The sequence below is a fragment of the Diadema setosum genome, chromosome 7 (assembly GCF_964275005.1).
Source record: "Diadema setosum chromosome 7, eeDiaSeto1, whole genome shotgun sequence".
In the NCBI taxonomy this organism is placed as follows: Eukaryota; Metazoa; Echinodermata; class Echinoidea; order Diadematoida; family Diadematidae; genus Diadema; species Diadema setosum.
The window spans coordinates 32,693,428-32,717,183 of NC_092691.1; the positions used below are offsets into that span (position 1 = coordinate 32,693,428).

Genomic DNA, 23,756 nt, shown 5'->3' on the forward strand with positions numbered 1-23,756 from the left:
TTCTGGTAGACCAATCAATGTTCCTCTTGCTTGGTAGCCTCTCGTTAACTTTGCGGTCAGGAGTGGCTCTGACTTTATTGACGACAGTACATTTTGCATGAAGCCACCGAACAAGAGCTAGATTTATCGGTCAATAATTTTGGTAACCTTCCCCAAACTACACCCTCTCCAAACAAATTAATTGATATGAAATACAATTTTAGTGATAAAAAAACAACAAATGAAGAATGATGAGTGCTGAAAGTTGATGGAGTCACAACTTCTTCGTGAAGAATGTTGATCAACCTGTCAGCACGTATTATTATTTTTTTTCAGTTCACTATCCTTGAAATTTATCTTCTATTTGTTTGGAGTGGGTATTTGTTATAATATGAAAAAGCAAAAGCATGTGAGATTATTTTCAATGTTAAGTTTTAATGCAATATATATAGATTTTAAATATATGTATTCATTTTAACAACTATTTGTGCTTACCAAGTATTTTTTGCATGTTCACATTTAATGTTTTATCCACTAATAAGTTCAGGGATCAATTCTATTGTGTGTCCATGTAAGTGAGGAAAATTAAAGTAATCAAATTCAACAAGCTACAGTATTTTTGGAACGTATCGACCATGTGCTGTCGTAATGCCATGTCTTGACATACTTGTAGTTTAGGAGAAATAAACTAGTACATTTTTTCGTACATCTCTTCAGTAATGCATCAAAGGTCTCAGAGTTATAATTGTGTATGGAAGACAAACTATTACCTGTTCATTGCTACACATTTTAGAAGCTTGCCTGGATGTGATGTATACCTTTGCTTGAGTTTATATTGAGTTTGCATCAGGTGGTTGATACTGGACAACTATCAAAATTCAGTAATGTAATACCATTCGATATGACTATTACAGGGACATGATATCCATGTAACAGTAATAAAAATCAAAATGATAAGTTGAATAAGTTATTTTTGTCAAACACCAATCATTGAGTACTCAAACATTATGTGTTCTTACTCTCCTTCATTTACCAGGTCAAGAAAAAGTTATGTGAATGAGAATAAAGTAATAGTTGTACACATCTACTGCTCGGACAAAGTCATAAAATCTAAATGTTTGCAGTTTTATAGAAAAAAAAAGGGGGGATGCACACGTTGTGCCAAAAAATAAACATTTTGCCATGCATTCATCCATTTTTTTTTTTCACCAGGATGCAACTTGCCATACACATGTGTACATTTGATATCATTTCAAGTATCACAAGTTTTATACCATTATCAGACTGTTAGTTCTGTGCCATTGTACCACCATTTCGGGGACATTATGTCCATGTAACAGATGCATGCACATTTTAAGGTAATGTCTTAAAAGAGATATGGACATTTTAAAGTAATCAAAGATTTAGAAATTATAAGATTTAACAGTCTTTTTGTATTTACACAGAAAAAGACATGATTCAAAAGACAAACTGATGTGGAAACTTGAACAGGATTAGTATGATTTTGAAAATCACTTGGAAATAATTTCTTACATTCTCGTTTCAACTTTAATATTTAGTCCTTTTATTTCCATCCAAAGAATTTGACATTCAAGGTGTTTTTCTGCTAGTACAACAGTAGTAGTATTAATTGCTCCTGTGGCAAAAAGTGAAATTTGGTATGTAATGACCCTTGATGGACATTTAGTTATAACGCTCCCAATTATACCTCTGTTACAGAGACATGATGTCCGTGTAATGGTGGTAACATAAAAATTGGAAGGTCAGGCCAGAAAAAGTGGTCAAGTATTTCCAATGAAAATTATTGCATTCTGATTAGGCATGATTTCTCTTCAATACCTAGTTCTACATTCCATCATAAATTGAATTTCTTGGCTTGGTGAGAAAAAAGAACAACACAGAACATGGTACTGCTATACACAAGGAGTCTCATGTTCCATTTATTGATGCTCTATCTGTCAAAATACTTGCACCATGTTGAAAAATGTGGAACAAAGTGATTAACAATTTTGTTAGTAAAAAGTTTCTTAGGAGTGATTGAGATCAACTCCTTTTATTTTGAAGGTAAGCAAGTATAGTCTTAGCAAGGATGATAAATGATGTCCATGTAATGGTGGTATTTTGTCAAATCTTGTTTCTCAGTTTACTCAAATATGAAGGACAGTATTATGAAGCCTTGAGTGGATTTAGTTGAAGAATTGTCCCACAAAACTTGGAATAAACAAAACAATTCATTTATCACACTTCTATTTTTGGACTCTGATGTCACAATTTTTGCCCCAACCCGATGGAATGACCCTAATATGAAATATGAAAGAGCATAAAATTCTAAGAAGAATTCAAAGTTTATTTGATGACAAGTGGTTTTGAAATGTCCGAGATATTCAAACATATCACTAAAAGGTGGGGTCCATCCTTCATTATGATCGCATTATGATTTGGATATATGCTCAGTCATTTCAAAACCAATTTTCCTAAAATAAACTGAATTCCTTTTCAAATGGTATGCCCTTTAATATTTCATAAAGTGGTTTTTAAGTATCTCACAAAAATTTAAAAGGTGAATCCTCATCGCAACCAGTACCCTACAATCCCTTTAAAGCAGTCATTAGTTAAAATTACTAATGTTCCTCAATTTTTCTTGCTTTTTCATTTTGAATGCTCACCAGTCTTCTGGTTCTTTCTGGCATATAAGAATTCTGAAGCATTTTCTTAATTCAACATTTCCACCATAAAAACTTCTCAATATTTATCATCTTGGTTTGTTATTCGTTATACATATCTTTCCCTGCACTCATACAAAAAAGCTCCCACAAAAGGTGCATTCTGTGGTCAGCTACTTGATCTTGCCCGAGTTCTACATGTAGATGAGGGTTACCCAAGCCCCTTTCAGTCATCAAGGGCAAATTGAACATGCAATGTATTCCTGATGAAGTAGCTATACACCATGAAGACGAATATTTCAGAGTTGACATTTTTGGACATTCGGCGTGATGTGGTAACATGTGATATCAGCGTGAAAGTAAACACATAAAAATATTTCATCCCTTCAAACGTCTAAAATTACTAAATAGTCTATGAAATAAAAACACAAAATCAATTCTCACTCCCAAACTCACAAATGACTTGCACAAAGATATCTTGCATGCAGCTAAAGTGCAGCTCATGTATATGTTAACTACTGGAAGAAAAGTTTCATTTATGCACTTACCTCTATGCATGATGTCATGCACATCTCTTAAATAGCTGAGACCTTTCAAAACCTACAGGAAAGAAGAAACAAAATAATTTATTATCCACAGCACACTGTATCATTTGCATTTATCTATCCTATGCTTACTGCAGTGTAGCTATGCAAAAAGTAACAAAGTACATACATTTGTTTTCAATGAAATAAGCTCTTACAAATGAAAACACTGACACATAGTGACAGTTCATTTTAATTGCCACTGTTCATGTTGTAGTTTCATGACACTTAACATTCACTGGAGTAACATTCATTATTAGACAAAAGAGGCACAAGTGTTATATACAAAAGTATTTACACACCAAGAACATTTTTACTGAATAAACAAAGGGCTTTTATATCTAAAGTTAGTGAGTCTTTTGGAAACTCCGAAAATTAAGATTACTTTCTTACAAAGCTGATATATTGTTGAGGTAGGTAATACAGACCTTTCCTCAGAATAAAAAAAAAACAACATAAACTTCTTAACCCATTGAGGACGGACTGATTTTGCAACAACATGCATTTCCCATAGACCCCTGCCCAAGTATACTCGGGACTCGTCCTCAACGGATGAGGGAAGGGGCGAATAAATATTATAGACTTCCAGAAAATTTATTTGGACCCCGAGAAAATTCCAACCATTATTCTCAGTACAAAGGGGGAGTACATTTGTATATTCTTGAAAGGGAACCCAAACCCAAAGAGCAATGTAGACTGAGTGAAAGCAGCAACATTAGTAAAACACATCAGTGATAGTTTGAGGAATATCGGACAATCGATGCAAAAGTTATAAATTCTTAAAGGTTTGGTGTTGGAACCGCTGTATGAGGAGACTACTGTGGCTGACACACAGAACTACTGAGTAGTTGAGTTTTGTGCATTATTCAAATTGTAGATAACTGTTGACTTCCAAATTTCTCAGCAGTGGCCTAAACAAGTCCCCTGAGGTTCATATTTAATGTTTTGCTGCATTTTGGGAGGTCTGTAAAAGGTATCCCCTACCTTTAACAAATGTCAGTATCAAGTTGATGGAATGTGTAATTTTCATGAAAAATTATTTTTTCCCCCGTAAACTTTCACTGATGTGTTCTGCTAATGTTGCTGCTTTCACTCAATCCACATTGCTCTTTGGGGTTTGGGTTCCCTTTTAGTGACATGTTGTTGTTGTTGTTGTTTTCAAAGTGTTTTCTTAGAAATATTATGATGCATCATGTGTTCTGATGAATATATTCATTTGATTATGTCCCAATAGGGAAAAGGGGGAAAAATAGTAGTTCATACACGATGTTGGGTGACACTATTCTTCACAACCACGCAGAAATTTGTGATATTCGGAAAGGGGACACATGACCTTTAAACCATATCAAATATGTCCCTGGCATTAATCAATTATTCATCTAGGAAGTAATTCACTTACCTTCTCCAAAATTCATCTATCTCTTGGTTCATTTATTCATTTAATTTTTTGAGTCTGGTTATAATTCACTGAACAAATCTACTTACTGAAACTGTGACTTTGCCAAGAATATTTTCTGGAATCCTGCTGTTTGGTGCAGATTTCATTACTTGGTCTAGGGAACCTCCATCCTGTATGAACAATAAATAAGACACATACAACAACAAACAGTTATTTGGTAAACTGCCATGAGTCAACAAAGCTTCTGTAGAAGCAAAGTAAGCGGTCAGGGGTGTCCAAAAAGTGCAGAAAGTATTATCAAAGAGAAGCGTCAGAAATTATATGAGCTCTCGAATGCATTCTGAGAGAGAGAGGAAAAAAAAAAACATTCATGCCTTTGGACTTTACCCTTGAAAAAAGACACCTTATCAAACTTGCATTTCACACTTCATCACACAATGCTCATGAATACATGTGCTTTGAGTGGTTTTTTTTCACCAGTTGAAAGGGCTCTCTGTGGTTGCCCTAGAAAAGTGCTAAAGCCATAAAGGACACAATAAATTGTTGAATGTTTACCATAATGCTGACATTCAGAGTTTCTTCAATGTATTTGTAGTGTTTTGCGAAATTGAGCCTTTAGCAAGTCTTAGATTCAGGCTTGCTTTGACCTGCAACATCTGATGATACTGCACTACACACACTTCCCTCTATCGATATTACAATCTAGTAATTTGGCTGAATTCCATCTTGTAGAATGTTTGAACCTGTTTTATGAACACAATTACGATGTAAGGAAAACTCCAGAGATCACAAGAGTTTGCAAGGAGAACAAATCTTGACCTTTGCATTGGTATGCCAAGTGCTGGGTACACAGAACGATACAGATATAAATGCAGAAACAAATGGGTATTCTGTACCACACACTTACATTGTAGTATGCATCCACAATGAGGGTCTCACCTGTGCATTACATGCAGTATTACATGCAGTATTGTAACACTATTAAGCAGAGCTCGGTAAAAATCAATAAGTAATCACAATTTACCAATTACACATCACCATCATTGACAGTGATAAATACACTTTTGGAAATACATGTATTCTGTAGGAGAAGAAACAAACTTTATTACTGCAATGCTGAAAGCACTTTGCATCACTTCATAAAAAAGTCATAACTCTCAAATAACCATAAAGGATGATACAGTGTGCACTGTACTTCACAGTGTGGAAAATTTTGCAAATTTCTCAAGATTCTCTGTAATGCCTGCACATCAAGAAGAGAGTTTAAATGCTATACATTGTAGTATTTTGTGTTTTGTGTGTTCTATACACTTGCATCCATAGATTTCTTGAGTTGAATATCACCAGTCAGTGAAAGTAAAAGCATGAAAATAGTCTCAAAAGATCAAGCCTGAGAAATCAATCATGCAAAAATATTGCATACATTCAGTTTAAGAGTCAGGAAGTACACATGGTGTACAATCACTATGACAAAAATCTGATGCTAGAATTTCATATTATTCAATAAAATATCAAAAGGGGACACAAAATTTCCCCCATTTCCCCCAACTGAAAGCCCCTCCGAGTGACAACAAGTCACTCAAACCAGATATTTGAGAAATAAACAGACCTGTAGAACAAGACTAGGATCTGGAGTCTAGACAGGTCAATATTTGCTACCTTGTTCTAAAATACAGTGTACTGTAGGTAGGTACAATGTAGTAGTTTGAAATGAAACAACTACTTGCCGTGGAGCAAAACATGGTGACAGTAAAGTTCATAAATCCTCAGAACACATGAAACACTACACTGAAAGCAAATTATATCAACACAATCTACAGACTTCTTGCTGTTAATATTGCAAGTCTTGAGAGCCAATTGGTCATAGTCCATGCATTTGAGAGCACTTAAAGGCATAATGTACCATTTGTAGATGAAACAAAATCCCAGCATTAGTGCTTTCAAATAGTTCTAAAATGTGAGTCAGGGATAGAAACATCCACTGTAAAGATTTGAAGTGGTAAAATTGATGTTTAAGTATTGTTAAGTTTACAAAATGTGGACAATAGTTGTAATAAAATTGTTTCCAGACTAAACCGTCTACAGTTACGGTTTATTGAGAAAAATACAGATACATTGTATCTCCTTATATTTTAGGCTTTATGGTGAAAACTTTATATGATAGGATGTTTTGTGGTACAACAGACCTTCACATATGCATTAAATGTCATATCTTGAAAATAATTTTAATCACTGTTCCCAAAGGTAAACCGGACCTTTAATACTTGCCTACAGTGGGGTCAGTTGCACTTGTCTATAATTAAAGAGGGTATAATTAAAGAGGGTATGCAGCAAGATGTTATGTTCATAATCAGTGACACACGCTTACATACATTACCTAAGAAGGGAAACTTGAAGGGATTTCCTTTAGAAATCATTACATTATGGAATTTAATTTTGGTAATTTTTCAGCCAAGATGTATTTTACTTGGGTCTGTTTATTTGTAATCACACCATTTGCTTAAACTACATGTACAACGTCTGGACACGTATTTACAAAGTTCAAAATGTAAAGTTTGCAACCAATTTTGTATCTAGATTTTACATTGAAGTTCAGGAGATATTGCAAATGAGAAAATGTTGCATTTTATGACAAAAAAACACGACAGAACAACAGTGTCTACATGACATACTTGTCCACTACTCAAACTTTCACGTGTCAAAATTATGCATGATGAATGAATAGAAGTAAAATGATATTGAAATTGTGTGTCACTGCTATCCTTTTCTGCACTGTATGGGTGGGAAGAGTATACAGTACAATTGTGCATGTATAGTGTTTCTGTAAGAGACACTGTAACACCCTGCAGTTATTTCCTTGTCCTACCAGCCCTATAGTGTCATACAACATCTACAATGTGGCTGTACACATGCACACATACTTGCATTTCTATCCAGGGGTCACCTGAGCGGACAATTATGTTTTATCATACGAATGTTCATATCATGATAAGCCTACTCTTTATGACACAGGTTACTGCGGTCATTCAGAGCCACATCTAGAGAACTGGACAGCATACGAAGGTCACATTATGATCTGGTCGAAATCAACTTTGAACAGGAGACATATCCATAGCCACTCTTTCCATGAGACAAACGGTAAAATTTGAACAAATACCACTACATCTATTTGGGTAAAACTATCATTATATGGCATTAAGATTGTCACATGTATTGTTTCCTCTGGTCTCATAATCCAACAGCTCAACACAGAGTATCCATGAGTGGAATGACAAGTACAATGTGATAACAATTTACAATATAGTTACCTTTATATGACTAATAATGCTATGATCCTTTCTCATACCATAGAAGGAATATTCAAATACAATATATTGCATATGATCAACATCTGTGATAAAACTATTAAATATGAATTAAAAACCGAGAAATCTGACTGAAAATATCATAACGTTAGCCATAAATATAGAAAGTTCTCTATATGCATACATTTGAATACAAGCGTACACATACACACACACACACACACACACACACACAAACAAACTCACACATACATACATATGCACATACACACACACACACACATACACACACACACACACAGCCCCTCCTTGGAAGCAATATTAATACACCACCATTGTATTTACTTGGAGCCCTGTTTATTCAAGTGCCTGGGAATTCTAGAAGGTAGTATTCCATCCAGGGCAGTATCGAACAGCAATAATGCCAGCATTACAGGGCAGCGAGTGAGTATCAGACAGTACACCAAGCACTATGACTGCCACTTCTAACCTGGCTGGGCAAGTGAAGGTTACATACAATTTGTATACAAATGAATGTCAAAATACTGCTTGCATTGTCTCTGCGGGGGGTTTAGGACACAGAATGGTGACACTATACTGAGACAACCACACACAGCTGCACAGTGTGGAATCATTTGTTTCGTGATGAGACCACTGATATCACCCTATAGAAGCTGTTGAGAACCGAGTGCTCAGGATAACACACATACAGTGTGCAGAACCTTATATGCACCATGTAGACAAGTATGACTCAGTACTTCCCGTGCAAATGTTGGCGCGAAATGAGGGGAAGAAATTGGGATACTTCTATACACTACACTGGCTAGTTCATGTCTGCAGACCTCTACACTCAATTTTACATTAGCAAGCTGTACATTTCTGCACCTGTGAAAAGCTTATCATTTCCTGATTGTGGAGAGGGGGGAGGGGGGGGGGAGGAAGGATTTGATTTGTAGTTGCAGAGAATGTGTTCATGCTATTCTGTTGTTGACAGCTAAACAGGCTGGCCTTTTCAGTCGAGTTCTTAAAGTATCAAATTTTCTGAATCCCTCTATTGACATCGAACAATGCTCATCTTACCACGCATTTCATGCACCAAGTTTGATGGGGGAAAAAGGTCAAGCAAAGAAACAGGTCATCTGGAATAAAAAAAAAATTCAATGCTGAAGCAAACGACATTCATAATGGCATTCATGATTACATGTTGTGACCTCTGCTAGCTACAGCTCTCCTTCCTTTTCAACAGCAACTCACACATTTCATCATATATTGAGGTTGCTCTAAATTGTTTTGAAGGTCTAATTTCAACCTACCTTGATAAGAAAAAAATGTTGTTTTCCTGCCAATACTGTCACACACACTCGACTTTGAGTGCCATATTAATGTATACTGATACGGTTTTGTAGCTACTGGAATGAAATACTAGTTATTGAACTTGTGATACCTTTCCACGCATCAGCAGCATTGCATAGTTTAATGAATCGCTTGTGCAAACCTACATGAAAAGAGGCACTGTCTTTACAAATGTATATCTGTGGCAAAGAAAAATTTCCACCAAAATCTGGACCTCATTTTCTCACTTTTTCAGCTGCACAAATGTACTCTTTGTGAATATGATGCTCTGAGCCAGATTGCAGTTGATCTTTCTGCGCAGGCCGGCGAGATATGATATTACAACATAATTTGCTGTATGACGAAATGGGCACCGCCGGTTCAACATTGCACATTGGGGCGTTTGCCTGTCCCACATAACCAGAGGCAATTGCTAGCATGTGTTTCCCTGGTGCGAGTTATGCACTAACAAGATCACTTGCAGGACAGCAAAGCTATTAACTCTGTCACTGCTAGGCAACCTGTTTGCACTAGACTACATGAAGGCAGTGGTACCCAACACTGTTGGTCCATAAAGGGTTAACTGCAGTAGAAACTCTCATTGGCAATACCTCTGACTACCAACAATTTCTATAAATTTCTTTGTCGAGGGCAATGGGCATGGGAAGAGCAAGCTTAATTTTGACCTTAACTTTCTTAAAATGCAATAATCATATTTTATAGATATTCAATTAAAGCAAAGGACAATTCAGAGAGCATACCTTTAAAAAGGATGTGAAATCTAATCTCTAAAAAGATATGGCAATAAGTCTTTTAAAATCTTATTCACTGAATATTTTGAAGAGATACATTTCATCTAATTACTTGCTCCTATAAAAAATTCAGAGCTGTAAACTCTACACTGTCGATCTACCATGCAAATTAACTCATTCTAGGATCATCTAAAAGACTGTGTCAGAAAAGTGGAACAACCTTTAAACTGTTAAATATTTCTATATCAAATCATATGGGCACCATTTCTCTGATGTCCAAATAATAATCTTTGTAAGCTCACACAAAAACAAAAATGACTGACCTACAAGTATTCTACACTTGTACTTCAAAATTGTAGGAGCTACTGCAACATCAAGGATGCATGTCTCACATACGGTACTCAGTCTAAGCTAATCTTCATGAAAGAAGTTGGGGTTGTGCAAGCAGGTGAAGGTTAGCGCAGGAGACAAACTCTTAATAAAAGTGATGATTTGATTTTAAGGAGCTGGATTTACATGTGAAATGGCACACTTATAAAGATGTTTTCCTCATTAATGACTGCTAAAACACACTTAACATAATGTTCTAGGACAAAGAAATGTGTTTATCCTTTTATATGTGATGAATGAAAATCATTGCTTGGGACTTACAATATTTTTATACAGCATGCAATATCTAGGAAAAACAAAACATAAATGATATAAAATAAGTGAATGACTCTACATTAACAAGATATCATGTATGACAGCTTTTCCATGAAATAAATGTTATAGCCATACATGCACACGTGCAGGTTAATATAAAATGAAACACTTTTATTATTGCAAAAAAAAAAAAAATATGCACAGAAAAGAGATGATGAACTTACCATGTGTTCCATACACATGCATATCTCTCCGTCACTGTAGTATGCTCCATAGAAGCCGACAATATACGGTGAATTGCAATCGTGAAGTACTTTCAATTCCCTTATGATCTGATTCCTGATGGCAGCCTTTATTTCCAGTTTGATGAGCTGAAGGGATTAAGGATTACCGTATGTAAATGAGATTACTTTCATTAGGGCTAGCACACTTGGGAACGCTGGCAATTCAATCAGTGTGATATCAGACCAAGAAATATTCATTGCACATTTTAAGGCAATGTCGCCAATTACCCAGTTCTCATTATGATGTATGCACTATTTTAAGCAAAACAAATATCGCTAGAAATTGAAACTACAACATATTGTATGCAACAATGAAATCACAGTATCAACAGAAATGCATTTGGCTATCTCACTTCATTTAATGTGCTCACAGTGACAAGCCTGATCAATCTGTAACTGCCTTTCATGCTCCATTAACTTAAATATTAAGGCTGATGATTTAAAAAATCATTCAAAAGACCTCAATATAATGTATTACCCATTATCCCTGACCCCAGCAAATTTATTTATCAAATAAATATGTGGTTCTTTCTTCATACACATGTGTATGAATATCCTTCTCTAGAGCGTGATTTTGTGGTGCAAACACAAAGCTCCTGGCAATTTCCTCCTCATTATTATCTTCATATCCTACTAGAGCTTTGAACCTTATCATTTGAACATCTCACCCAATTTCATAACAATGGCTTTCTAATTTGATTGGTTCATGCAGAGCTCGACATTAAATTTTTTGTCCAGTGGCCCGTTTGGGCCATTAAAGTCTTTAAATCTGAAATTTTAGCGGCCCCATGTAAAAGCAAAAGTATTACTCTAAGTTACCCAATCAGGCCACCAAAAGATAAATTTGGTGGCCCAACGTCAATTCTTAGTGGCCCCAGGCCATTAATACTGTCGTGCCCTGTCATGCCATGTTCATGTACATTGTAGGTCCAAAATTTTGAAGAAAATTTGGACTCTCAGACTGAGTTTAACTTAAAATTGTCCAACATATCTAATCTAAAGTCAATTGCAGACTTGCTCTGACATAATATATTGGTAAAACAGAATAGCTTGTCTGACTGAATGTCATCAACTGACTGTACGCCCTATATGGAGGGAAATTCTGAAGTTGAACTTTGACTTTTGACCTTTCATCTCAAGGGCCCATTATGACCTTGGTATGACAGGAAAATTCATCTGAAAGGGTAACATGTGCTGAGAAAGAGATCACTGGAATTACAAGCAACAAATCATTAAACAGTAAAATAATCCCAATAGAATAGGAGTACACAAGCTGGAATGGCAGTACTTAAATGTAATTTGAATGTAATGTACAAGTTGTATTTGTACTTATAATGTTGTGTATTTTCTCTGTTTGTTTGTATGGTTTTTATAAAGTATCAAATAGATTTAAATCCAAAATCAAAATCAAAATCCTCTACCAATGTTCATCAACAAGGACCTTACCACAGATACCGGTGATCTTGGGTCATGGGACCACTACACTACGCACATGATGCAAAGAATCACTCATTTTTAAAGTGTAGATACATGTGTACACAAAAGAACCATTTCTTTTCTTAAATCTGTATGATGGATGCTATCAATTGCTTTGAGGACAAGTGGAAACATGTGACAGCAGAGTCAAAACATGCAAACTGTTATAAAAATTTCCTTTAAATGAGATATAATATGCAGGTGAAATACATATCAGAGGGCAGGTCCAAGCTATTGTCTCCTCCAGGCACAAAAATTAATCTTTAAAGGGAAGATAAACCCCAAGAGCAATGTGGATTGAGTGAAAGCAGCAACATTAGTAGAACACATCAGTGAAAGTTTGAAGAAAATCGGACTATCGATGCAAAAGTTATGAATTTTTAAAGTTTTGGTGTTGCAACCGCTGGATGAGGAGACTACTAGAGGTTATGACGTATGAGTGGACAACAATACCAAGAAAATATAAAGAAAATACCACAAAAATCCATTTTTCATGAAATTTACAAATTTCATCAACTTGATATTGACATATGTTAAGGGTAGCAATTATTCCCCCTGCTTTCTGAAAGCGGTTGGTCCATTGCTCTTTCATAATTCTAGAAAAGTGAATTTTTGTCGAATTTCCTTTATATTTTCTTTGTATTGTTGTCCACTCATACGTCATATCCTCTAGAAGTCTCCTCATCCAGCGGTTCCAACACCAAAACTTTAAAAATGCATAACTTTTGCATCGATTGTCCGATTTTCCTCAAACTTTCACTGATGTGTTCTACTAATGTTGCTGCTTTCACTCAATCCACATTGCTCTTGGGGTTTACCTTCCCTTTAATACTGCCAAAATGTTGTTGTTTTTTCTTAATCATTCAAATAAGGAAATGCCACAGTCATAATCAGAGAAAATAAGTATTAATCATCGTGACGTACGGGACATCATATATTATTATTATTTTATTTTTTAACTTTGTATCAAGGAGGTTGTTCTCAGTTGATGCATAGACAAAAAGCAGCATTCAAGTACTAACTACTATGTGAACTACTTCATTATTTAAGCCATGTACAAATGTATACCACACATGTACATGATGTACTTGTAAGTGGTTCAAGAATTTACTTACCAGTAATGATTTACACTTCAGGCTCAAGGATATTTAGCTCACACAGTACTTGGATGTTATTTGTGTGTGTACATGCATCACTTAGGAATAGCAGAAAAAAACGTATGAGCTATAAAACGAAGTGATGATTTATGTGTGTCTTACACCTACTTAAACTATGAAAAATAGATTAATTTGGTGAACTACTGTACTGCTACATCTTCCTTAATCATTATCTTTTTCATAAAAACAAATCTGCAATCTGAAAGTGTGAGGCATGTATTTTCTTCCAAGTTTTGATCTTTCCTATTTTTTTTTTTCTTAAACAGATCTTTCCTATTTTTTTTTTCTTAAAACAGTTTAGTTTTTTCAGTAAGTATGGTAATAAACATTTGTTAACATCCAAGTCTGTCAAAGTTAAATCCACTTGTACACATTATAGCAAGTGCATGACTAATATGCAAAATCCCACTACTTTCAAATAAATAAAATTATGACAAGATTCACAGCTAAAACCTCTTGACTGATTATGTTGAACACATTGACCAGAGATTAATTTGTGCAAGAGTAGTTATTATCATGTTGAACAAACTCAATTTATAGTCAAACAGTCAACTTTTGAGCACAACAATATGTTGCTTTCTGTAATATGGTAACAAGTAATTTCATTAATTTCATCTGAGCAACAACAAGTGCCTGCATTGTATATAATATAACTAATAATATTTTGTTACTCATTAGGTACCAAACAATAAGGTAAGCTTATACAGCATGTAGCTCAGAGTAATTTTACATTGCAGGCCTCTTTGAAATCTCAAAATAGAATGTACTGGAAATAATTTTGAAGCACTGGACACTAAAATGTATTTTTAGAAAAATGAAACATGTCCAATATGTGGAAGAAAATAAAACCAGATAAGTGCAGAACTACCTGCACTATCTACAGAGGTGATTCCATGGCTGCAGACTATCTGGAGAACATGGTACAAGCTTGTCAAAAACCTGTTCATCTTTTGTAGGTTCATGCTACAGCACACGACTAGATCATGGAACTGTAACTACTGCTAGGTATCTGTAGCATGCATTGTTCTGCAGGTACAACTTTTCCTCAATATAAACACTATTGTTATTTTTCATTAGCCCCATCTGCCACATGTGGTACATTGGTAGGCTTTGTTTGTGTGCGTGTGTGTGCGTGTGTGTATGTGTGTGTCTGTGTGTACCTGTGAAATGAAACACTGCTCTAATTGTAAAACACTAAAATATTTCAACACAAAATGTGTGAATAGCTCTGATTCTAAATTTTTTTTTTTTAAATCGAATATTGCATGGTATGCAGTCTGTGAGTACACTGCAATGTACAAATGACATGTCATTTCAACCGCATCTTCACCAGCATGGTACCAGAGAGTGCTAAAACAACATATATAGTAAGATTACAATCATGACCTAGTAAAAAGGCAATTGTACACTTTCCCAAGATACAAATGTTGGGCTCTTTGCCAAGCTTGAGTTGACTTAATGACCTATCAAGTGATTGAAATTTGAGGGGTTGAGAAAACCAGGGCCCCGTTTCATAAAAGATGTTAGGATGGCAACTCTTGCTGGAATGGCAACTTCCAATAGCAACAGCCAATCAGGCAGCTGGATTCTTGTCCTTGCCATGACAATTGCCATTCCAGCATGAGTTGTCATCATATCGACCTTTTATGAAATGGGGCCCTGATTATAATCATGGTACATATGTAGGACAAAATTGAGTAAGGCAAGCAGGTTACTAAGGGAGGAAAGGGAATAAAATCAAAGAGTTACAAAATTTTTGATAATCACAAATGATTACATATGGTACCAAATTATTCCACTACATCTTAACATATTCCATTTGTACTACATGCCATTCTTCTTTAGCCATGAGTGATACATACCTTTCTTGCCATGACCATTTCACTTGCTTTGTGCTGCACCTTGGTGACTACACCCCCATTGCCGGCTCCAAGTTCCTTCAGTACTTCAAAGTCTTCATTGCACAACTCTCCAATTTCAATGATTTTTCTTTTCATTGTCAGGAACCTGTCCAAACGCTTCCTTTGGTCTTCATCCAGATCTAGATTGTCCAGTCTCTTAGATATCTCGTCAACATTTGTTCCCGATGCATTTTTACTACAAGGCAATGCACAGATGACATAATAATAGTAAAAATTGTTTATAATATTTCCACCAAGGAAGTTTAACTCAGGATTTGGATTTGGATTTACAAGTAAGGAATACACAGTTCATCGATAAAAGTCATTTCTAATGAACGAGACAAAACAGAGCTAAGATTTAGCACATGCATTCAGAAATCTTTATCATTTTGTATAATGTGTGTACACTTGTACATGTGGGTATCTTTCCCTTGACTTACTCACAATTTGCTTTGTAAGTTATGTAAAATCAGTATTGGAGCTTGACCTCTAAAGTTCACTTAATGTTCAAAATATGTAAACCTGTTTGAAATGCCTACTTGCATAAGACCTTCACATCTTAATAATCATAGGTTTACATGGAATTTTAAACTTCAATTTGGAATCATAATGGTTTACCTCTTAATCTTATGTTCAGTTTAAAAAATAAGAACCATATTCATCTTTGTATGGCCAAAAATTGAAACGTTCACTTATATTATATTCACGCTCAAGCTCATAATTACACTGTATTCTAAAATGCATTGCACCTGTTAATCTATAGGGACAGAGTGGTATAATAGTCATGTTTGATTTACAAATGCCAAAAAAAAACAACAACTCCAAAACAACATGTTAATTTACCCACACAAAAAGTGGGAATTACTACTATACTGTAGGAGCTGTAAATTTAATGTAAACCCTGTTCTGTTCGTCAGCTGTTTGCAATTTTAATTCACTAAACTTTTTGCTACTATTTACTACTCACAACTTACAACTTCAAAACAACCTCAAAGCAGTCATCATTCAGTCTGATATCACACCTCAATTTTAAAAACTTGCAAAAAAATATAATAATTTTCCATCCGACTAAAATTTAGACCATTTAGGGTCTAGTTAGAATTTTAGAATCCACTGTCTATCATCTCCTAGTTATCTAGAACTACATCGTTTGTAGATTCTACCCCTTGGCCTATTTTAGTAGTTATGACTTGCTTGTGTGAACAAAGATGAATATTTGCATTTGAGTGAAACTAAAGTCCAGTAGAAAAGGAATTTTTGCCATTTTGACACTTTTATACTGTAGTCCGAATATGTCGATCGCAGCTCGTTCACTCTGTGAACTGCATTGCATAGGAGCAGACGGTGCAGCGCATTGTACAAAACACGTTCACAGTGAGCGCGATTGATCTGAATGTAGCGATCTCATAAGCTGGTATCTCAATGAGCAGCGAACGTTTGCGAACGTAGCGAATTTGAGATTTGCCAACTTTTCTGACGAATGTTTGCGAAAAATCAAGGTTCGCTTCTGCCATTAGCGACAGTTAGCGACTTTTAGCGATGTTTAGCGACAATAAGCAACACTTGAGTGAATGTTTGTGAAAGTGTTTGCGATACACAGGTGGCGACTATTAGCGACTGTTAGTAAATGTTAGCGACAGTTTTGCAAATATTAGCAACTGTTTGCAAATCCCTTGCGACAATTTGCGAATGTTTTGGGACCTGGAAAAGTACCAGGCAATTATGTATAGTCAGACCCATAAAACGAACATCAACCTTCCACTGCATTCAGATCTCTTGTGACCACCGTTACTTATGGATTTCCAGAATATGGAAATGAATTTCTGCCAAGAAGAGGCTCAACGTGCTGCTATCCTTGAAGAACTGCTTTGCCTGGCTGCTGCTACAACTATCGTGCAGCTTATACGAGAAAGAAGATGAAGAAAAACAAGAAAGGAAGAAGAAAAGAAAGACTGTTTGGGTCAGAGAGTGGTTGTTGCAGAGGACAGACTTATGAAAAACTTTTGCAGCATTTACATGGAGATGTCAAGAGCTTCAAGAACTTTCTTAGAGTGGAACCTTGCCTGTTTCAGGAGCTTTTATATGGTTACTTGTTCGCTAGTAGTGGCGAATCAAACAAAAATGTTCGCGACACCGTATTGCGACCATTTGTGAATTCTTACAAGTGTTTTGCAAATGTTTGCAACTGTTAGCGAAAATACAAATTCGCAAAGAAATTTTGAACATGTTCAAATTTTCTTTGGGACAAGAAAAACTGCTTGCGACAATAAAAACCGTTTGCGAACTTCCTTGCAACTGTTAACGAACCTTTTGCAACCCTTTACGAACCCTGGCGAAATCCCAAATTTGCTACATTCGCAAACGTTCGCCGCTCAGTGAGATACCCCCTATAGCGATCACTGCGAGTTCTTCTATGGTATCTTTAACAAAATAAACCTGTTTTTTCCGCCTTTCCCTCACCTTGTACTGAGTCTTGCAGTAGCGATTGAGGTTTGGGGTTGTTGTTTATGTTGTGTGTGTGTGCGTGTGCGTGTGTGTGTGAGGGTGTGTACACGTGTGAATGAAAGAAGATACTGAAAAATGTGGTTATAAGGGTGAAATATACAGAGAAAGGATAAGAAAAAGGGGAAAAGGAAATGAATGAAAAGATACTAAAAAGGTAAACCTGGAAAAATGAAACAAGAGGTGTACAAAGTAGAAAGCACAACTAGAATAAGAAGAGATAATACATGTAGAAGGAAAGAAAGAAGAGAAACGTGCATTATAGAGGAAAGCAAGGGAGAGGTGGATATGTTTGTAAAGAAAAGAAGAATGCTAAAACACTATGCAAAAAAAAAAAAGAAGATTGACAACAAATAAGTACTAGGTAGAATAATAGGATGAGAGATGAAGCAATACTGGATGAAAGTAAAGATGAATAGGAAAGAAAGAAAGAATCATACAGGCTGTAAACAAAATAAAGAAAACAAGTCAAAACATCAGAACAAAACATAAGAAAAAGATATTGGAGAGGAAAGAAAGGAAAGGTGGATGGAGGGAAAGATAATCCATAAACAACGGACAATTAGGCACAAAGTAAGATTGAACAGGAAATTAAAAGTTAGACAAAAGGAAACTCATAAACAAAAAAAAAAAATGATTAAAGAGGACAGGTAAAGTATGGATTACCTGAAATGAAAGAAGAAAAGATAGCAAAGAAAGAGAACATGTATTGAGAAAAGGGGCTGCACACACACGTGCACGAACTAAACCGCTTTGTAGAGAAGCTCCAACCTCTACAAGACTTGGCTAAGGAAAAGGAAAAACAAATTTAAGCTTTTCAAAGACACCATATTAAAGCCACTGTGATTGCTACATTCAGATAAAACAACTGTCCCATACTGCATGCGCTTAACGTATTCGTACTGTGGGGATTGCTTGTGTACGGAGTAGCATTTCAAGCGATCGAGATTTTCCGACACTTGTGAAGTGTTAAAGCTTAACTTTTATTCGACTTAAGGCAATATTCAAGGGCTCAGATACAATTATTGTAGGTTACTGAATAACTAGCGCGAGTTTGTGCATGTTCCGAAATCATTTGACGAGGTGCGAAAGTACACTAGCAGTAGCACCGTGTTTGCCCACAAATACGGTAGGCCTACCTGTTTAAGTTAGCTTCTCTAAAAAAAACTAGGGCCTGTCATTAACTTGACCGAAAGATTAATCTGTATCTGGCCATCGGGGCAATGTTCCGCGGATTCTGCGTCTGGCTTCACGGATTCCCTCCGAGGAGAGCGATAACGTGAAAAATATAAAAGACTCCTCCGCCCCGGACAGACGGATCTTTCTGTCTAACCGTTAGTCATTAACCTGACCTGTGAGTTCATGTTCATCATATAGGCTTTGTCGGAATTTTTTGTCGGCCTCAGTGTCGTGTTAAAAAAAATAAAAAATACAGAGCAGCGCAGACACAGCTCATGTGAGCATCTAAGGCATTCAAAAAAGCTGCACTTTTACTAACTATACACAGCCCAGTCGCTGTACATGGTACGTCGCGACAGGGCTGTACGCGCGCGACCACCAATCACTAGGAGAGGCGACGTAATCGTACACGATAGCTTTGACTTTTGATACTTACGATCATTTTTGTCACCTCAAACTCATCGAGTATACTCTTCAATATTTACTCTACATCTGATGCTATATATATTCAAATGTACGTAATGAAACTTACCGAAATTGATCATCATATCCAGCATGTCCACACCGTACACAATCTTTCACGCCAGGCCAAGCTCAGATATCGGGTGGTCACGTGATGTGAATGCCCTTTCAAGCAGCGTACGCACGGTTACTAGTATAAGGTATACAGCTATAAACTGTACTGGGTTATTGTGTCGCAGACGCCAAGGTTTGTTCGACACTTTCAACGCACACGCGCTCGCTCTGGAGCACATCCGGTCACGCATGCGCATAAGTCAAGGCGCCATTTTGAATCCTGCAACGACGAAGCCCGGCGGTCAGGAATTGCGCCAGAAAGTGTCATTTATTTGTTCCACGGACTTATCGCAAGTGGTCTCCATGGACCCAGTGTGGCGAACTATTCTTCTGTAGCATTTAACGTGAGTAAAGTATTCTGTTTAAAGGAGAAAAGTATACATGTTCCTAAGTTTTGTAGTTGTGTTGAGGTTCCTCACTTCGAGGCTGCATGCCGTGCGTGTCAGACGCTGTTTTCGCATAGCGTAACAGTGTCTGGTCGGGCTACACTTTTACGTGTTTACCATGGGAGAAGAAGCGTCAAGACGTCTAACCTGTTACTGTTAGAGAGTTAGACTCTAGTGCCAAGTAGCATGCAGTCTCTAGACTTGAGACGTCTAACCTATAATTCTTCTAGATTTCTATAGCCAAGCCAAGCAAGGGCCAGCCTACATACTACTAATGTTACCGTACAGTCTCGACCTATGACTAAATTTAGGCCTATGTCTATGAAATAACGTTAGGGCGTCTACAGATCTCTATAAACGTTACTCAACACTTCACAAGTGCAGTAGTAGTACCTCCATTTATCATTTATGATTTGGAGAAGAATCGGACAAAAATATATAAATTTAGACCGATGATGGCTTACTCAGTTGTGGTATTTGCTGTCAGAGGCTTGTGCCCTCCATTGGATTCCGTTGTTGGCTTCAAAGTCAGGTTCTTCAAGTTCTTGTTCCTGCCTTGCGACATTTTGACTGTCTTCAATATGAGTATGAGAGGACTGATCAATACATTAGTTCAATCAAACACAGCGTAGACCTCTTTTATTCCGTAGGAACCAGCACTTCTCAATACTACGCCGTGCAGGCTAGAGGGTTCGGAAAATAATTCAGAGAAAAACAACCGAGGCCCTGGCGAAAAGAACAGAACTCACAGTGAAGAAACACACGTCCACATACGGATGTAATGTTGATTGACTGTATTATGGCTAGCTAGCTGGACGTCGACCAGTCGGCCAGTTATCGTGGGTAGACTTTCGTGATCGCAACTAGCAAATCGGCATCGTCGCATCATCAGGCGCACGACAGGCAGCAGCTCGCAACTCGTACTCGCACACAGAGGCTCAAATCGGGATCGTACCGGAACAGACAACGAGAGTAGCGCAGCGCGGAGCGTGGTGAATTACGTTCGCTGACCGTGTGTGTCCGCTTTCATGTGTGCACCGTAACCCCTTGCAGCTAGCTAGCTGCAGCTGTGTAGTCTTCGTTCGCAGGAAACTATGTCCCCGAGAATTTTCCTTTATTCATCCCATAATGCTCCACTATTGCAAACTACGCATGCGCAGTGAATTACGGGCCTGATTAGACTGGTGAATAGCCATAGTACTTCTCCCGAACCGTCTCCTGCCCAGTAGAACCGTGGAGCGTTTCAGGCTCCATGGATGAACTCTGAATGGCGGAATACTTCCCGGTCGTCGTCGAGGGGGAAAGGCCAAGAAAGAGGACATAATCTTCTGATGCTGAAAAAATAATGTACAAAATACTTTGCCTTGAGAGTTTCTTGTTAAATATATGAGCAGAGGTGACTCCAAAAGAACTATTCACTGAGGGGCTGCACCCCTCAGTGAATAGTTCTTTTGGAGGCCCCGAGAAACTCGAAATTAGGCAAAGTATTTTTGTTTTAAATTTTGGATCAAAAATTAAAAAAAAAAAGGAAATGGTGGGGGTTCAAAGCGAGAAGTCGCATGGTGGATGCGATTTTGTGAAGGGATCATACATTTGCCATACGAAGCATGCAGCAGTCCACAATGTCAGAAATGCTTTGTGATGTTTGTGGGGGAAAAAAAAACATTTTACAAGATCGACGGTGCGAAACAATGCGCAATGTCAGAATTGCTTTTATGACGTTAGAAATTGATCATTTTCACAGAGTGGTGACAGCCTGTACGGCACGAGCATTGCATACTACATTATTTTGTACTAGTATTGTCAAAATTGCTTTGTGGCGTCACAATTGTTTTGGTATTGTTACATTTCACAGAGTGGCAGTACGACGCAGTGCGCGATGTCAGCATTGCTTTGTGATGTCACAATCGTTTGTTACCTCCGCCAAGGGAGGAGGTTACTGATTATGTTGTCATCGGCGTTTGTTGTTTTGTTTGTCCTTGTGCAAAATAACTCAAAAAGTAGTGAACGGATTTGGATGAAACTTACAGGAAAGGTAGAAAATGACACAAGTAACAGATGATTAAATTATGGTAGTGACCCAGGAATTTTTATGGATTTTATGAAGGATTTTTGATATTTTGGCAAGTAGGGTCAATGAACTTGGGAGTTCAAGTTGCGCGTATTTGAGGTTTGCATGCGCGCACTAAAAGTGCGTGCTCTAGTTTCTGCTAGAGCGAGGCGCCGCGCCGCCGGCTAGAAGTTGATGACGTAACAAAAGGCTTCTAATAGATTGGGAAAGTAGGCTACTTTCAGCACGCGGAGATGCGCTCTCAGTGTTTTTCTAGTTTTAACAAAAAATTTACATTTCACAGAATGACGGGTACAAAGCTGCGCATAATTTCAAAATTGCTTTGTGACATCATTTTGCGAATGTAGTATACTATTTGCAAAATGTCGTCATAGAAGTGACGTCATTTTGCTAACAGTACTTTATGGAGTGTCAAACATGCCAACGTTCTGACATAGCTGAAAATACCAAACAAACATGTTTGGTGTCAAACATGCCAACGTTCTGACATAGCTGAAAATACCTATAATCACGTGAAGCTCTTTCAACCAATCACTAGAGGATATTTTTTTTTTAATCCAAAATATAAAAGGAATTATATTTTGGATTAAAGATTTATCCTCTAGTGATTGGTTTAAAGAGCTTTACGTGATTATTGGTATTTTTAGCTATGTCAGAATGTCGGCATGTTTGGGACGAGTCCCCGGTCATACTTGGGCAAGGGTCTATGGGAAATGTGTGTTGTAGCTGTAGCAAAATCAGCCCGTCCTCAATGGGTTAAATAACTCAGAGTACAAAATGATGTCACAAAGCAATTCTGAAATTGTGCGCAGCGTTGTACCCGTCACTCCGTGAAATGTAACATTTTTATAAACAATTGTGACATCACAAATCAATCCTGACATCGCGCACTGTTCATACTGTCACTCTGTGAAAGTATGAATTTCTAACAAAGCAGTTGTGACGTCATAAAAAGCAACTCTGACATTGCGCATTGCTTACTCAATAATTGGTACCGCCGCTCTTTGGAATGTGTATTTTTGAACAAACATCACCAAGGCAGGTTCTGACGGATCTTATTCTAGGGCAATTACCCCCCTGAGCTATTACCCCGGACCCTTCCCCTGGCACTATTATAATCCTAATCCTAATCCTGAACCTAATCCTAACCCTGACCAAAACTCCTATAAACCCTAAACCTAACCCTGACCCTAATCTTTACTCTACAACCTTACCACTAACCAGTACTTAGCCGGGGGGGGGGGGTAATTGCCCGGACACGGGTTCGGACATCGTGCGCTGCTCCACGCTTCTTATTGTCAATATGGGATCCCTTCGCATCATCGCATCCGCCACCCAACTTCTCGCTTTGCATTTCCCCCATTTCCCCTTCTTTTGTTTAAGATCTTTATGCCAAAATATAAGATGGGTTAAAAAACAAAAACAACTCGATACTTTTACACTTATGGCACTCAACGACAGTGCAATTTAAAACCTGCAGGCATCAATTTTTAATTATCGTCATAAATTCAGTGTTTTGCTGTTTGTTTGTTTGTTTGTTTTTTTTTTTTTTTTGCGTTGTAGAA

General features: G+C 37.1%; 1 protein-coding gene across 1 annotated transcript in view; it reads right to left on the reverse strand.

The window, feature by feature from the left end:
* The window catches only part of LOC140231287 (dual specificity mitogen-activated protein kinase kinase 1-like), a 58,181-nt gene extending 37,273 nt beyond the window's left edge, over positions 1 to 20,908 (reverse strand). The window contains exons 1-5 of the mRNA XM_072311432.1: positions 20,585 to 20,908; positions 15,439 to 15,673; positions 10,884 to 11,030; positions 4,712 to 4,795; positions 3,191 to 3,242 (exon numbers count right to left, since the gene is read on the reverse strand). Of these exons, the coding sequence (XP_072167533.1) occupies positions 3,191 to 3,242; positions 4,712 to 4,795; positions 10,884 to 11,030; positions 15,439 to 15,673; positions 20,585 to 20,685 (619 nt within the window). The 5' untranslated portion in view covers positions 20,686 to 20,908. The remainder of the gene's footprint in view (positions 1 to 3,190; positions 3,243 to 4,711; positions 4,796 to 10,883; positions 11,031 to 15,438; positions 15,674 to 20,584) is intronic.
* Between the last annotated feature and the right edge of the window lie 2,848 nt (positions 20,909 to 23,756).